The sequence below is a fragment of the Notamacropus eugenii genome, chromosome 2 (genome assembly GCF_028372415.1).
Source record: "Notamacropus eugenii isolate mMacEug1 chromosome 2, mMacEug1.pri_v2, whole genome shotgun sequence".
Classification (NCBI taxonomy): Eukaryota; Metazoa; Chordata; class Mammalia; order Diprotodontia; family Macropodidae; genus Notamacropus; species Notamacropus eugenii.
The window spans coordinates 408126955-408144471 of NC_092873.1; the positions used below are offsets into that span (position 1 = coordinate 408126955).

A 17517-nucleotide genomic window follows, 5' to 3' on the forward strand; every position below is an offset into this window, starting at 1 on the left:
TCCTAAAAGGAACCCCAAAGGCAAAAGTCCCAGGAATGTCATGGTCAAAATCTAGACTTCCCATGTTAAAGAAAAAAACACTTCACAAATCCAGAAAGAAGAGGTTAAAGTACCAAGGAACTATAGTCAACATCACACAAGAACTGTCATCTTCTACTGCAAACCACAGGAAATATTGGAATACCAAAAGGCAAAAGAAACAAGCTTATAATCAAGAATAACTCACCCTGCAAAACCTGAGTATAATCTTATGAGGGGAAATGGATTTTTAATGGAATAGGGGATTTTCAAGCATCTCTGATTAAAAGAACAGTAGAAACTTTGAAATGTAAACTTAAGTCCAGAGAAACGTAAAATTTTAGTTTATTTTAGCAATTGGAAGGCACTATAAGATAATGTAGTGGTAACATTCTAATAAGTAGGAAAGGAACTAGTGAATGGGTGAACAAACTGAGGTATATGAATGTATTGAAATATTAGTTCCCTTTAAAAAAACAAAAGAAACAATTTCAGAGAATCCTAGATACTATGAATTGGCACAGAGTGAAGTGAGCAGAACCAGGAGAACAGTTTATATAAAGATAGCAACATTATAAGGGAAAACAGTTTTAAAAGACTTGAGAACTTTAATCAATGACATAAATGACCAACTATGTCTCCAGAGGTCCCGTAATGCAGCTTTTTATATGGCACCTACTTTGTGACAGGGAAGTAATAGATACCAGACATCTGATTTTTGAACATAGCTGACTGTGTGGATTCATTTACTTGGAGATTTTCATTTGAGATAAGTATTTTTCTTTCACTCCATTTTAATTAGAGAGGGAGAGGCTAGCAATACTGATGCCATTGTTAATATTTTTAAATGATACAAAAGAAAACAGGTTTAGAAGGAACTAGAGACAAGCAGGACAATTATAAATGTAACATGTAAGAATATATACTTTTTTAAAAGGCAGAATGAAATGGGAGAGTCATGATTTCATACAGAACCATCTTTTTGTGTTTTATGTGCATGAAAATGCTATTTTGGGGGGGTCCAAGTTGAGATTTAAAACAAAAGAATTATTAAAAAATTTTTCATCTGATTGCTGCATCACTTGTTTGTTACCCAGAAAACTCAATTTGTCATCACTTGAGATAAATTCATAGATATAAATAATACTTTATTAAATAAAGCAAAGTGAAGGGGGGCAGAACCAAGATGACAGAGTAGAAAGACGGACCTGTAGAAGCTACCCCCCATAGCTCACAAAATACCAGTAAAAAATGACTAAAAAAATTCTAGAGCAGCAGAAGCCACAAAGCGACAGAGTGAGATTTCCAGCCAAGACAGCCTGAAAGGCTGACAGGAAAGGTCTATCACACTCACCTCAGAATGGAGTGCAGCCCAACTGTGGCTGCATGGCACAGCAAGGACAGGACCAGAGCAGGCCTCAGGGGGCAGAATTGCAGGCAGCAATTGTGGTTCTCAGATTGCTCAACCCACAAATGCCAAAGACAGCTTCAAAGATCTTTGAGAAAGTGCTTTCACCTAGGTGAGAAGGGAATGCGGTCTGATCCTGCCAGCAGCAGCAACTGCAGGGAGAGAAGTTGTAATTCAAAGTAGTAGTTTTGTATTTCCGCAGTACTCGAATTGTTTCTTTCTGCCTACTTGCAATATTTTCTCCTTGACCTGGGAACTCTGGAATTTGATGATAGTATTCCTAGGAGTTTCTCTTTTTGGATCTCTTTCAGGAGGTTATTGGTGAATTTTTTCAATATTTATTTCACCCTCTGGTTCCAGAATATCAGGGCAGTTTTCCTAGAAAATTTCATGAAAGATGATATCTAAGCTCTTTTTTTGATCATGGCTTTCAGGTAGTCCCATAATTTTTAAATTGTCTCTCCTGGAGAGACAATTTTCCAGGTTAGTTGTTTTTCCAATGAGATATTTCACATTATCTTCTAGTTTTTGATTCTTTTGATTTTGTTTTGTTTTGCTGTAATTTTTTGGTTAGCTTCCATCTGTTCCATTGTAATTTTTAAAGAACTATTTTCTTCAGTGAGCTTTAGAACCTCCTTTTCCATTTGGCTGATTCTGCTTTTTAAAGCATTCTTCTCCTCATTGGCTTTTTAAACCTCTTTTGCCATTTGAGTTAATTTCTTCAGCATTTTTTTGGATCTTCCTTTAGCAAGCTGTTGACTTGTTTTTCATAATTTTCTTCTATCACTCTTATTTCTCTTCCCAATTTTTCCTCCACCTCTCTTACTTGATTTTTAAAATTCTTTTTGAGCTCTTCCATGGCCTGAGACTATTCCATATTTATTTTGGAGGTTTTGGATGTAGACACCTTGACTTTTAGGTCTTCCTCTGATGGTATGCATTGTTCTTTTTCATCTGAAAGGATGGAAGAAAATACCTGCTCACCAAGAAAGTAACTTTCTACTGTCTTGTTCTTTTTCTCTTTTGGAGGCATTTTCCCAGTCAGTTACTTGACTTTTGAATGCTTTGTCAGGAGGCGGGTATACTCTGGGGACCTATAAGTTCTCAGTTCCTCCAAGGTTGCACAATCAAAGGAGAGGAGTTTCCTCCTCTCCTAGCCTGTACTCTGGTCTGTGAGCAGGATTCCCTCTCCAGAGCCTCCCCCAGCTCCACCCTGCCAGCCAGCACTCTTCCTCACCCCAGGACTGCCACTCAGGGCTAAGATTCAGATCAGCTGCTCAATTTCCCCAGGGTCTTTAGGCCAGAGCTCCAACAATGGAAGCTGCCCCTGCCTGGGACTGGTGGGTAGAATTCAGCATTCCCTTCTCACCCAGGTGAAAGAGCTCATTCTCTGACCTTTGAAGCTGTCTTTGGCGTTTGTGAGTTGAGAAATCTGAGACCTGCAACTGCTTCTGGTGATGCCTTGAAGCCTGTTACAGTCCTGTCCTTGCAACAGTGTGGCCAAGGTTGGGCTGCGCTCCGCTCTGCGCCTGCTGCAATCCGTTCCGCACCCACTGCGACAGACCTTTCCTCTTGGCCCTCCAGGCTGTCTTGGACTGGAAATCTCTTTCACTCTGTCGTTTTGTGACTTCTGCTGCTCTAGAATTTGTTTCAAGTCAGTTTTTACAGGTATTTTATGATCTCTGGGAGGAGAACTTCTAAAGGTGCATCCTTCTACTCCACCATCTTGGCTCCACTCCCCACAGACAATGTTTAAAAGTAATTTTTCCTTGTTTTAAAACAGTTTTTCAACCATAGATTTTTATGTGATGAAAAAAAGTTGACTTATATTGAATATTTCTTTAGAGTTAGGGAAGGCTCACATGTCTATGTTTAGATTTCATTTTTAAATATAGCTTTTCATTTTTCTTTTAAGCTATTGAATTGTAAAGGTTGTTGGCACCACTGGAAGAAATTTCATAAAAAAAATACATTAATGAATTAAATCAAATAATATTATTATAAATAAAAATACATTTTCAAAATACTTTAAAATGTGAGACGCCAAATAATTATCACAGAAAAGCAGAGAAACTAAAATGTGTTTGCTGATACTTGAATATTTTATTAATTTTTCCAAAGTTCAGTAATCAGACTAATATCAGAAAATAAAATTGTAGACATTTTAAACTCCTTGGTCATGAATAATTGTGTCTCTTTTCTTTGTGGCTTTGGGAAATAACTGAAAATAGTTTTACTTACTAAAGGCATTTTTTTTATTTTCTGATTCATTATCATTTATGTTAGTTTTCTTCAGTAAGCATTTTAAATACAATGAAAAAAAATTAGCTTTAACCTTTCAACTACCTACTTCCCTTTGAATGAAGTCAATGATAACCACTGCAGGACCCTCCTAGTGTTGCTTTGGCATTTTCAGTAAATTGACTGTTAGAGCTTTTTTCTTTCAGACTAATGCTACTTTTTCTTTTTTTTTTAAATTGCTTTCCCTTTTGAGTTCTTTGTCTTGAATAACATCACAGTAAGCTAAATGGGCCACCTACATTTAAGTAATCTAAGAATAAATTTATAGCTAAAAGATTTGCTCTAAACATTTTTTAGGGTTTTTTAGTACATTTCGTAGTATCTCAGATAATAGACCCTAACTGTCATTTCATAGTTTGACTAATAATTTATACACCTTTCAAAAAACTATAGAATTGACATATTCCTGAAAGGCTTTGACAATACTACCAAACACTTCCAATCAGTGGTACCAAATGTGACAAACTGGAAAGGGCAGCCAGTTTTTGATCCACCCCAAGAATACAATGTTCTGTAAGAAGCTCTGATAATTCAAGTGCTGGGCTGAATGTCAGATTGTTTCATCTCTGTCTCTAACTAATTATATTAGGTAAATGTTCACCACTCTTTGAATTTTCCCATTTTTAAATTGAAATTATAATTTTCTGTACCTTACTGCAGTGATGCCACACAGTTAGCTCAAGTGTCTGGGAGGGAATAGTATAATAATTATAACTGACATGTATCTAGTGCGCTTTGGTTTGCCAAAGTCCAAAGTTACTTCATTCGACTCTAGCAACAGTATGAGAGGCACTATAGAAATTATCCCTATTTTAGATGAGGAAACAGAGAAGTTAAGTGACTTTTCCTCAGTCACATAGCTAGTGTCTAAGACACGATTCCAATACTGTTCTGTCCTGACGATTAATATGGTACTCTTTGCAGCAAACTATGCTGCCCCCAGTATAATATCTGAAAGTCCTTTGAAAAAAGTATTTGAATCATCATAGTTATATGTTATTAATGATCCACATATCATTGTTGTTGGTTTTCAATCATGTCTAATTCTTCATGACCCTATATGGGGTTTTCTTGGCCGAGATACTGGAGTGGTTTGTCATTTCCTTTTCTTCCTCATTTTACAGATGAGGAAACTGAGGCACATGGGGTTAAGTGACTTGCCCAGGGTCACAGAGCTAGTAAGTGTCAGAGATCAGATTTGAATTTAGGAAGATGAATCTTCCTAACTCCAGGCCCAGCACTGTATCCACTGTACCACCTGGTTGCCCACACATCGTTAAGTTTTCTTTATTAGCCTTCTAGGTTTTAGAAGTGAATTTATTGCAGGTTTATGATCCTTCACATGATAGTAGCATAGAGTGGGATAACTTGTAGAACAATTATACATTGCAACATATTTAATCAATATAGACAAGGACTTAATGTATATCTGAGATTATACCTTGCTAAACCCTAACTTGGAGTTTCCCTCACAGTCAGCCTCCTCCATTCATACCCCAGAGCTGCAGAAAATCATGCAGCCTCACTGACTCTGCACACGACACACTTATGTTATTTAATCTCCACTGGGTCCTCACGAAGCAAGATGCTGTTCTTGGCTGTAGAGGCCTCACTCACCTCTCGTGTAATCGAAAATAGAAAGCAATATATTATTAATTTAATGGAGCTTTTTGGAAGCCATTTTCATTTCATGTAGGAATCTCTTTAAAGGTTTCTAGAATCTGCCATAACCCCATCATTTTGCAAATGAGAAAGCTAAGGCCTCGAGAGGCTAAGTGATTCGTCCAAGGTCACATAACTTCATTAGTGGGAAACCCAGTTTTCCTGAGATATCAACCCAGGCTTTTTTGATTTTCCCATATTGCCTCTTTTCTTACCCAGATTTTAACATTTTATGTATTACTTATATATGTCTGCTTGTGCATATCTGGGGAATTTTAGAATAATTGTCTTAATGATGTTGTTATTCCTATTAAAAATGACATGAGGTCTCTCACCTGTCTTTTCTATCTTCTTACCACTTTATCTTTCTTTTACCTCCTTATAGCAGAATTTTTGATTTACAATAGATCCTCCATATTTATTCAGTGAGTCAATTTTTTTAATGTGGTTAAAAGTGGTTAAAGTTTGACTAAAATTTTTTAATTGTTTCAAAAAAAAATTTCTTTTAAACCCAACCTTTCTTCCATGAATTATGTGAGTCAGACTGGCCTTTGACCATAGAGGCTCAGAGCAATTTTTAAAATGTGCCATGCATTTTACATATATTAACTCCTTTGATTCTCACTATAACCCTGGAAGGTAGATGCTGTTATTATTCCCATCTTACAACTGAGAAAACTGAGGTAGACAGAAGTTATGTGACTTGCCCAGGGTCACATGTAGTGTCTGAAGCTAGCTTTGAACTCAGGTCTCCCAGACTTCAAGCCCAGCAATCTCTCCATGGGGCTACCTTGATGCCTTTACTTTCTATCATGAGGACAATGTGAAATATGAAAAAATGAGCAAAACTGATGTTTCTCCATACTCTCTTCACATGGCACCTGATAGAAAGACTACTGTAATCTTAACTGACCAAAATATGACTGATATAGAAATGGGCAATTTCCATAAAGTTCCTGTTGTTCTACTTTCCTTGCCCCTCCTTGGGACCTAGCAGTTAGAGAGATAGAAGGTAAATCATTTCTCCCCTCTCGAAGTTTACAGTGTAAGAGAGGAAATGGGGAAAAAACAATCTATGTACACAAATAACTGTGCTTTAGGCTAAGTTTATAATGATCACATGAACAACACAAAAATAAGTCTTATGGAAATTCAGAGAATGAAGAAATTACATCTAATTATGGTTATCAGACTTCATAGAAGTGAGATTTGGTTGACCTCTGACAGATAAGTATGATTTTTATATGTAAAGATGAGAGCAGACAAGAAATGTGAGCAAAGCATAAAGTTAACAAAACGTGAAGATGATTCCTGGCATGGCAAGTAAATCATTTTAGCTAGTGTAGGCACTTTGTGTGTTGGATTAGTGGGAAATGTAGCTAGACAGGTAGATTAGGGCCAGATTCAAATGGGGCTTTGAATGCCTTTTTTGGCTTCTATAAATATATAGCAAATGTATTAAGAGAAAAACTTAGGAAAAGACCACGTACATAACCACACACATTTTCAATCTGAGAATAAAAATTAAGGTTGGAACTGATACTGAGATGTTAGGTGAATTTGGTAGTAGTATTAGTAATATTGAAGTTTTATTTACTTCATATATGTTACATCATTTTAGTAGGTGCTTATCAGGCATTTATTCCTGGCAAATTTTAAAATAAATCTTTTTTGCACGATGTGTAGTTATTTAAAGTTCATGTCCTCATTTTTTTAATGTCCTAAAAAATCTTGTTTTTGAATTACCTCTGGGATCTGGAAGTAGTTCTGAAGTTACCAGGTTAAAGTTAAAAGAGGAAGGTTCAACTTTTTCTTTAAGATCTGTTTGTGTTGAAATCAAGACAGTAGAAAAGAATTATTATTTCTTTTTCTTTGAAGAAATCAAATTTTGTTGTTAAATGTTAACATGTTTATTACTCTTTTTTTGTTTTTGTTCAGTAGTCTCAAACCCAGTTAGGTCTTGACAAAGAGACTGGAATAATTTTCCATTTCCTTCTCCAGTTCATTTGACAGATAAGGAAACTGAGGCAAACAAGGTTAAGTGACACCCCCGAGGTCAGACAGCTATTAAATGTCTGAGGCCAAATTTGAACTCAGTTCTTGCTGACTCTAGGCCCCCAGCACTCTGTCCACTAATGCCACCTAATTGCCCTCTTACTCTTCTTTAGGCCAGGCTTTATAACATTAGTTACAGATACTGCAAGAATGTTCTGTTTGGACTGAGAGGCGTTTAGCAAAGTGTCAATAAAATCTTTAACTGAGTTCCTATCTTTTTGCTTCCCTGTTTTTATATAGGTGATTATGCTTTTATCTCTAGTACCATTTGAAAGCTTCATAGTTACATAATTATGTTAAACTACTATATATGATATGAAGGGATTTTAATCTTAATGTAGGTATTCTGTTTATTTCTTAAAGAATTTTCTTCAGGAGACACTGCAACAGTAATGCAAGAAAAGATCATTAGTATCTCTACATATGCTGGTGGTGAGGAAGGTGCTGCTGAATCCAATGCTAATTATCAACCAAAGGAGCCTAAACAAGTTTTGCAGTTCCTGTTCTCCCTCATCCGAGGTGAATTTGAACAATTGGATTCAAGAGTTCTGCCCCTTTGCCTTCATCAGGTACCCACTCCAGTTTGCATTCTGCTACGTACTGCCAACCCTCAGCTAAGTGGAAGGGTGGGAATGGGAACCAAAATTCATTTATATGTATTGTTACTTGCATACCTTTCATTCCTTTCCCCATTCATGGTCCTAGAACTGCATTGATTTTATGAGAGGTGACTTTAAGTTAGTGGAAAGTGGAGAATGTAGCCCTATATCTGGTGGTTTTGGAGAAGAGAGAATCAGGGAGGGAATAGATGACCCAAGTCACAGGATAATCAATAATTCAATTCAAGTCTAATTTTATACAGCAATTTAACATATGGTTAGACACAATGAATGCTTTTGGTGGAATTATAGCTGACAGACCTAATGAATATTTCATCAAAGTTGTTATCATCGTACATTGCAAAAACTTGGTATTTCTGCCACATCTGCTTTTGATGTGTGTAATGTCAACTGCTAACAGCCACAGAAAATACTTTATTTTACATTTTTCTGGCTTTACTTTTCTTCCTTCCCAAACTTGACCCTTGGTTAAACAATTTTATATCTTCACTTCCTTTCATGCCTTGCCAAACACCAATCATGGTTTCTTCCAAAATCTGCTTCTTCCATCCTTCTCAGGTGTTATCCAGCACCTTGGGCAAGTCTTTCAGGAAGACTTGGGTGATAATTGCCTAGAATGAGAAGACATGGATATAGAGTGCCCTGGTGGAAGGAATATTCACATTGAGATTTTCTGAATGTACTCATCTTGAATATGCATAATCTTTCATACAATAGTGTATTTCATCAACCATATACTGTCTTAAAAATAGTATGGCTTTTGGCTTTTAGCTTTTTCATCTAGAAATGCAGAGAGACCATTAAATCCTCCATCCTGTATTTGTCAAGCCTTTAAAAGTATCTGATGCTATCAGCAGATCTATACTTTGGCAGGAAAAAAAGAATGTTCTTTCCCAGGAAAACTGATCAATATCCTCAAGGTACTATGAGATTCCTTTGTTGGTTGTGACAGAATGGATACCCATTTTCTGTCCTTGAGTAAGTACAGTAGTTTTGAAAGAACATCATGAAACCACTGTCCTCAGGAACTACAGTTTCAGCCACCTTTCTGCTTCAACTGACAGTCTTGAACAACCTATTCTTCTCAGGCATGTTGGGGATGAAGAAAAGAACCCTGTCTTATTTATACATTAATAGTTATGGTCTTAACCCTGTTGGACTGCATATAGAGAACTGTACTAGGAGTAATTAATTATGGAAAAAGAGTATTTCTTTTTTATTATTTATTATTACTTTTTTCAAACTGCTTCCTCTCCTGAGAGTTTTTGTCTGAACATTTAGTCCACTGGACCATCCTTCTATCCCCATCATGATCATTTGGGCTATTTGATAAGATTCCACTGTAGTTTAAAAATGCAGAGAGAATCGATAAGGGAACTCCTGGGTCTCCACAACAGTCTAGGCGGCATGAATATCATAAAAAAACTCTTTTCAGAGAATCTTCCATGAACTAGTTTTAAAAAAAAAACTTGAGCAGTTTCACCATGCCAGGTCCTGTGCGGAAACAGGGACCATGAAGGGTGGTGGGAAGATATACCATAAGATATGGCTCTACCCGCTAGGAGCAGTAATCTCGTAGAGACAGCAATAAACGTATACATATCTGTAGTATACAAAATAGAGTGTGAATGAGGAGTTATAGCCTATTTCTGTTCTCTGCTTTTTTATATGTTACTCTTGAGATCAACGGAGAGATTACTTCTAAATAAGGGAAATAAGTGATTTCAGCCCATAAAAATGGGCATGGCAAATGAAGGAACATCAGTCAGTCAATCAACATTTTTTAGGTGCAGAGAAAATAGATAGTCCCTGCCCTCAAGGACCTTATAGTCTAATGGGAGAGGTAACATGCAAACAAATATATACAAAGCAAGCTATATGTAGAATAAATAGGAAATAATTGACAGAGGAAAGGCACTGGAATTAAGAGGATTTAGGAAATACCTCCTGTAGAAGGTGGAATTTTAGTTGGGACTTCAAGGAAGTCATTAGATAGAGGAGAGAATATTCCATGCATAGGGGACAACCAGAGAAAGTGCCTGGAGCTGAAAGATGGAGGGTTTTATTTAGGGAACAACCAAGAGGCCAGTGTCACTGAATTGAAGAGTATGGGGGTGGGGAGTAAGGTGAAAGAAGATTGGAAAGGTAAGAGGGGGCTCGGTCATAAAAGGCTTTGAATGGCAAACAGCATTTTGTATCTTATCTTGAAGGCATTAGAAAGCCACTGGTGTTTATTGGGAGGGGTCATGGCATGGGGAGGTTTGACATGATTGGACCTGCATTTTAGAAAAATCGCTTTAGCAGCTGTTGGAGGATGTTTTGGAGTGGGGAAAGACTACAGGCAGGCAGACACACCAGCAGCTATTGCAGTAATCCAGATATTAGGTGATAAGGGCCTGCATGAGAGTCAGGGCAGTGTCAGTGGGGAGAAGGCATCATATTTGAGAGACGTTGTAAAGTTGAAATTAACACACCTTTCTTGGCAACAAATTTTGAAAAGGGGAATGAGAGTGATAATGTTTAATATAAAATTTTGGAATAATCTCTTTGTTCTCTCTGAAGCAAACTCAGAGAATGCCTCTTCCTATGTCAGCAAAAGCCAGCCAAAGCTGACTCTGCACTCCTTGGGAGACCTTTAACCTATGACATATCTTGAATAATGGGACTTTCCTTTGTATCTTATTATCTATAGACACATACTATGTTATGGCATATGAATGGTAAAGAAAAAATAGGCATCCTGGGTTTATATTGAACATTGTTTGCCCTTTCCTGCATCAGTTACCTGTTTGGGGCAGGAACCCTGCCACTTACTAGTGGTGGGATTTCCTTACCACCTGGGACATATGTTTACCCAGCTTGGAATCTCAAGACTTGACTGACATTGCTTTGTTAATTGTCCTGTCTTACTGAATTTATGATTTGTTCAACTAGGAGAGTTCCTTTCTCACGGCAAAATGTATATAAGCCAGAAGATTTCTGCACTGGGTAGCCAGAACATCTCTGGCTCCATAATGCATTATGTTACTGTTATCTTTAATAGGGAATTGATTGATTAATTAATTAAATCATAAAATGTATGCATTTAGCCATGTTGCCTTTTCTTAACAAAGTTTTCAGGTCAACAAGAGATAGCAAGGAATCCAGGATGACTCCTAGGGTGTGAACCCAAGGGACTGGGAGGATGGTGCTGCCCTTGAAAGTAATAGGGAAGGTAGTGGGTAGGGAGGATTTAGGAGAAAGGATGATTTCTCTTTTGGAGTTGTTGAATTTAAGCTGTCTACTGGACATCCAGTCCAAGATGTTTGAAAGGCAGTTGGAAATTCAATATTTGAGGTCAGGAGAAAGGTGAGACAGGAAAGGTAGATTTGGGAATCATTATCATAAAGATGGCAATTAAATCCATGGAAACTGATGAGATCATCAAGTAAACTAGTATGGAAAGAGACAAGAAGAGGGCCCAGGACAGAACACTGAGAGACACCTATGGTGAAAGGGCATGACCTGGAGGAGGATCCATCCAAGGAGACAAAGAAGAAGTGGTCATAAAGGCAGGAGGAAAACCAAAAGAGATTGGGGGCGGGGGGAGTCCTGAAAACCAGGGAGAAAAGAATATTAGGGAGGACAAAATGATCAACAAGGTCAACAGCTGCAGAGGGGTCAGAGGATTGAGGAAAAGCCTTTGGATCTGGCAACTAAAATCATTTGTATCTTTGGAGAAAGCAGTTTTAGTGGACTGAGAAGATCAGAAGCTGAATTGTAAGGGGTTAAAAAGAGGGAGATCAGAGAGAAAGTTGAAGCTTTAATTCAAAAAAGCTGTGATGTGTTCAGGGAATCATTTTATCTTGACTGAATTATACAGATCCTGAGGCAATGTAGCATCCAGTAAATTTGGAAAGAATTCCCAGTCCAATCTGATGGGCCTTGAGTAAATATAACGGTCAAGATTTACGTAGTACTTTAAAGTTTGCGAAGCCCTTCACATCCATTCTCTCTTTTGCTCTTGGCAGTGAAGTAGATATTTTTAAGGCTATTTTATTTACACATGAAGAAACTGAAGCTCGAGAGGCTGAGTGACTTGCCACTAGTCTTGTGGTCATAGAACAGTACCTATCAACGGCAAGATTTAGACTGAGTCTTCCTGACACTCACTCTTCTCTCAGTCCCACCACACTGCCAAGCTAAGAGATGTAGGCTTCATCAGAAAGGCAGTTCTTTAAGGTTTCTGAGTAGGGAAATGTTAGACTCAGTGGAATGATACAATCTTATTACCTTATTAACAAGATTAATCTAACTATGGTGCAATTGATTGAGGAGAGAAGAAACTGGAAGAAGCAAGAGACTACTTTGGCTCTTGAAGTTGCCCAGATAGGCCCAGGGCATTTCAGTAGGAGTGGGGAGGGCGTCAAGGGCCAGGTTAAGGAGGAGAAAGGGCTCCAGGTTGGATGATAATCTATAAAGTCACATAAATATAGGTATGTATGCTGCTTTGCTTTGAGGATTTGGCAATTTCAGTCTGACAGACAAAACAAAATTAGGTCCCATCTCACCTATATTAGTGGGATTCACAGAGAAAATTTTGCACCAGAAATACTTAGCTGGAAAATTGTCATAGAGTATGAAAACATGATATCAAGCCACAACATTCAAATGAGTCTGAATGGCCTCAAACATTTTGCTGTTTTTGGTTAAGGGCAACATGGTCCAATGGAAAGAGTACTAACTCTGGAGTCTGAGGACCCAGGTTTCAAATCTTGGCTCTGCTTCTAATAACCTCCTCCTTTGAGGTTCCTCATCTGTTAAATGAGACAGTTGGCAGCTAGGTGGTACAGTGGATAGAGTACCAGTACAGCAGTCAGGAGGACCTGAATTCAAATGTCACCTCAGACACTTGACACTCACTAGCTGTGTGACCTTGGACAAGTGACTTAACCCAAATTGCCTCATCCTGGGTCATCTCCAGTCATCCTGATCTATATTTGGTCACTGAATTCAGATGACTGGAGAAGTGAGGCTGGTGACCTGCACAGCCCTCCCTCACTCAAAACAAAGTCAAAAACCCCTCTGTCTCAGTTTCCCTATCTGTATAATGGGAGAGGTAATGTAGATGTGGGCCATCTCTCTTACTAGGCTTCTAGATTAAAAGTCTTCCATGAGCGACTGTACTAAACAAAACAGACCAATTCTGCAACTATTCATTATGGCATGCTTTGGAGAAATGACTTGTATCATCAAAACTACTACACTAAATAATGAAAAATCTTCTTTCATGAAGAGCCTAAAGTAATTCATTAAAATTCTGACTCCATCCAAATTCACTTCTGAAACACTGACAATTATCTAAGTCTTTGCCTTTTTAAAAGTAGTTCCATGGAGTCTTTAGTAATTTATAAAATGAATGTTTGGAATAAACATTTACTGAATTTATTCAGCTATAGTTTTAGGATCTCGTATGATGAAACACATTTATCGTCTTTGTTCTAAAATAAAAATTTTTCAGAGTCTTACTGTGTAGCTGGATATTCATTTTACATTTTCTGGAACTTTTATTCCTTAAACTTGTGTTAATCTGGGAAGTTATCTTTGACAGGAAGAGAAAACACTTGTGAATGGGATGAATAACCGGTTTGCTTGGGATAAATAGATCTAGGATACTCCATCCTGATAGTTTAATCTAATTACCAACTTCACTAATGAAAATGAAGTTAAATGAGGGTCTCTTTCTCTCTGATTTCTGAATAGGTTAAAGGTCCCATCCTTGCATTTGAAGTCTATCTCACCAATTAAAATGCTAATATCTGTCTGTTTGTTTTAAACAGATTGCAGAGGCCTATTTTCAAGAAGAAGACTGTATCCTTTTCTTTCTATCGACCATTGTGTGAGAATAGTTTTTAAAGAATTATCACTAGGTGACTGATGGTAGCCTGCCTCAAAATTTGGCATGCTTTATAACTTACATCTAACTTTGGAGATATGCACTTTTTTTTGATCCCAGAAGATAAAACCAGGAACAATAAATGGAAGCTGCAAAGAGATAAATTTAGGTTTGATATTGGAGGAAGAGGAAAACATACACAATCATACAGTGCCTGCTATGTGCCAAGGGACTGTGATAAGCAATTTACAAATATCTGATTTGATCCTCACAATAACCCTGTGGGGCAATTGCTGTTATTATCCCTGTTTTACTGTTAAGGAAACCGAGACAAACAACTTAAGTGACTTGCCTGTGATCACAGGGCTAGTAAGTGTCTGAAACAGAGTTTGAACTCAGGTCTTCCTCACTCTAGGCCCAGACCTCTCTATACACTGTACCACCTCGCTGACTTATCAGAAAAAATCTTTCCAAAAATTAGAGCTTTCCAGAATTGAATTGGATTTCTAGAAATCTTCATGCAGAGACTGGATGACCACTTGCCGAGTATCTTATCATCTGATGAGAATTCCTTTCTGGTTATGAGTTGGACCAAATGACCTGAGAGGTGCCCTTCAACTTTGAAATTCTGTGATTTTTGTGCATCTATCATCGATTTCCATTATTCTCTCATATTAATAAAATACCTTCATATAGTCTGCATAAAAATTTATGACAGGAAACTTCAGTTCTGAATAAGTTTTAAAATAGTAAAGCCATCTCATTTTAGATAAATATCCTTTCTGACAAAACTAAAGCATGACTCAAAATGTGTTCAACATAAATGGATATACAGACATTTCTTTTGGTCTGCGTTTATTCTTCTCAATTCCCCTATTCAGATGAAAAGGCAATGAAGTTCATTCAGCTTGAACGGTTATATCATGAGCAGTTGCTTGCAAATCTGTCCTCCATTCAGGAGCAGTGGGGTAAGTACAGTTTGATTAAGAAGGAAGAATTCTCATTAGATAAAAGCTTGAAAAATTTGTTTTGGTTTTCTAAGTCAGAGATTGTATATTGTCCCAGCCAGTTCAGTGTTGCAAAAAGTAAAAAAGAAAGTAGCATTTTTGTTACAACTTCTTAACCTATTGTGAGAACATTTTCCCACCTTTGGATTTTTGCTTTTGACCCGATTACTTGGAAAAGAACACTTTTTTCCCTTTCTTTTTTCTGATTATTTGCACGGCCAAGTGTTATTCTGTTTTATCTTTTTTTTAAATCTAGAATGCTAGTGTTTTAAAAATATGAAGCAGTTGTTTTATTGTGACATTCAAGTTTAATCTCTATCATTTTTCTTAGTGATGAATAACTATTTCATTTGTTCAAAAATATGATGGACTTGTATACTAGTTATCATTGATGCCAGTTCACTTTATATCCTAAAATACTTTATTAGTGCACAGTGGCTAATAGATGGTTTGTTGTTTTTTTTTACTTAGAAGCAAAATGGAAAACAGCAGAACCACATGCAGTTACATCTCTGAGGAATTCGGAAAAGGGATTGAATGGAGATGAATTTGAAAAACTTGCTAAACTTTGCACAACACATCAAGAGTAAGTGTAAAAGCTTTGGTTAGACTGCAAGGTGGGAATGCTGGAGAACCTCATTAGCATCTAACATCTAATATTAGAAAATACCCATTTAAAAATTACTAAGAGGACTCAAAACTACTCATAACACAGTTACATTGTTATTCCCAAAATAATGATGGATATTTTTTTCTCTTCTTACTGAGAATTACTGGAAGAGTAAACTAACAATCTCTCTATTATAATTGATGTCTTTACTTTCAAATACTGCATACTACATCAGGAAGGTGCTTTTCGATCTGTGACCTGGGGATCCAGTTAAGAGGGCTCAGAGGTGGGTAGAGCAGAGAAAAAAATTACCTTCTTGGTATCTTAAATTAAGGGATCTATTTGAATGAATAAAGTAATATTTTCGGAGAATAATAATGATAGCTAGTATTTATATAGCACCTGTTGTGTGCCAGGCATTACACTAACAATTATCTCATTTGATTCCACAATAACCCTGTGAGGTAGTTGTTATTATTATCCCCATTTTACAGTTGAGGAAATTGAGGCAAACAGAGATTAAGTGAGTGGTCTAGGATCACACAACTAGTAAATAACTGACAATGGACTTGAACTGTGGTCTCCGACTCTAGATATCCAGATTTTTTCATTACCTTCAAAAGCATTTCAATTATTTCAATACATTTATTTCATTTCAAGACAGTTATTACTGAAACTGGTTAGTCTGTTTTGGGTTTTTGGGGTTTTTTTTTAATTACAGTTTTTAGTTAATTGGTAATTTTTGAAAAATACTATGTAGGTAAGGTTCTCATTTATGAAACATGTAGACATGCATGCAGGGCTGGTTCATAAGCATAATTGACCATATTGTATTATGAAACGTATATTTCTATAGAGGTCTTAAATCTTTACAATTTGTTGTAAATCTTTTCAACCAATAAGCATTTACTGCATACCTGTTATATGAAAAATCAGTCTTCTGTAAAAATAGGGATATAATTTGCTTAATAAAAATTCATTATACTGCTCATTAAAATTTACCTTTTCAAGTTTTGTTTTTTTTTAAATAAGAAATAAGACAGCTAGCTCACTATTTTCCCACCATGTTCTCAATCAACAGAAATTTATTAAACACCTGCTATGTGCCAAACATTATGCCAGATGCTTAGGTGCATTATGGTCAAATGAATCATTAATTTCCTTGATTCAGAAGTCCCCTCCATTAAGAACATCACAACCCACTCTTGCCAGTCCTTTCCATGAGGTTATTCCAGACCCTTCCACAGGTTCATCACAAGGGATCAATCCAACATACTCAAGGCCTTCCTCCATCTTACCACATGACTAGCCCATCTCTTTGTATCATACAAATCCTTGTGGATGTCTTTTACTATTTTTCTTTGGAATAGGAATAGTAATTATCATTGATTATTTGTTGAATGCATACACATTTTGTACACATCATGTACTTTTCTATTACCTTCTGTGTAATAATCATTTTTAATTCTTTGTAACTGTTGTGTTCTATACCTTGCTGCCATATAGCAACACGATAGAATGTTGTTGCAAAAAAAAAATGGCCTTTGGTTTCGTAGGAAGCTTGAGGTCTGTAAAGAAGCATTGTAATTTCCTGAAAACAGCCTGGCCCTCTCTTCCTTCTCCTCAGGTTCAGCTCTGGGCTCAACTTGGTGTCTAGCTGTACTCTATATTCTATACATACTGATGGACAAGTTCTACAGGTTATCCCTCCAGATGGATTGAAATCTGGACATTGTTCATCTATTTGGTCTTTTCTAAGTGGGTGGCCAAGGCAAACTTATTTTGAATGATGACAGATGCTTTGTAAGAGACTCTGCATTGCTTAGGGGCTGGCTGCAATCAGCATAATATTATACACAAATAGGCAATAGAAAAACAAAAATTAAATAATTCCTATATCAAGGGAAGCAACATATACACGTATAGATAGATACATGACGTTCAGTTATTTTCACTCATGT

At 36.9% G+C, this 17517-nt stretch overlaps 1 protein-coding gene across 3 annotated transcripts in view; it reads left to right on the top strand.

Moving 5' to 3' along the window:
* Positions 1-17517, top strand: part of CNST (consortin, connexin sorting protein) — a 102483-nt gene that overhangs the window by 53573 nt on the left and 31393 nt on the right. For all 3 annotated transcript variants that reach the window (XM_072647651.1, XM_072647653.1, XM_072647652.1), the window contains 4 exons: positions 7808-8013; positions 13884-13914; positions 14821-14907; positions 15418-15532. In XM_072647651.1, coding sequence (XP_072503752.1) covers positions 7808-8013; positions 13884-13914; positions 14821-14907; positions 15418-15532 — 439 coding nt within the window. The remainder of the gene's footprint in view (positions 1-7807; positions 8014-13883; positions 13915-14820; positions 14908-15417; positions 15533-17517) is intronic.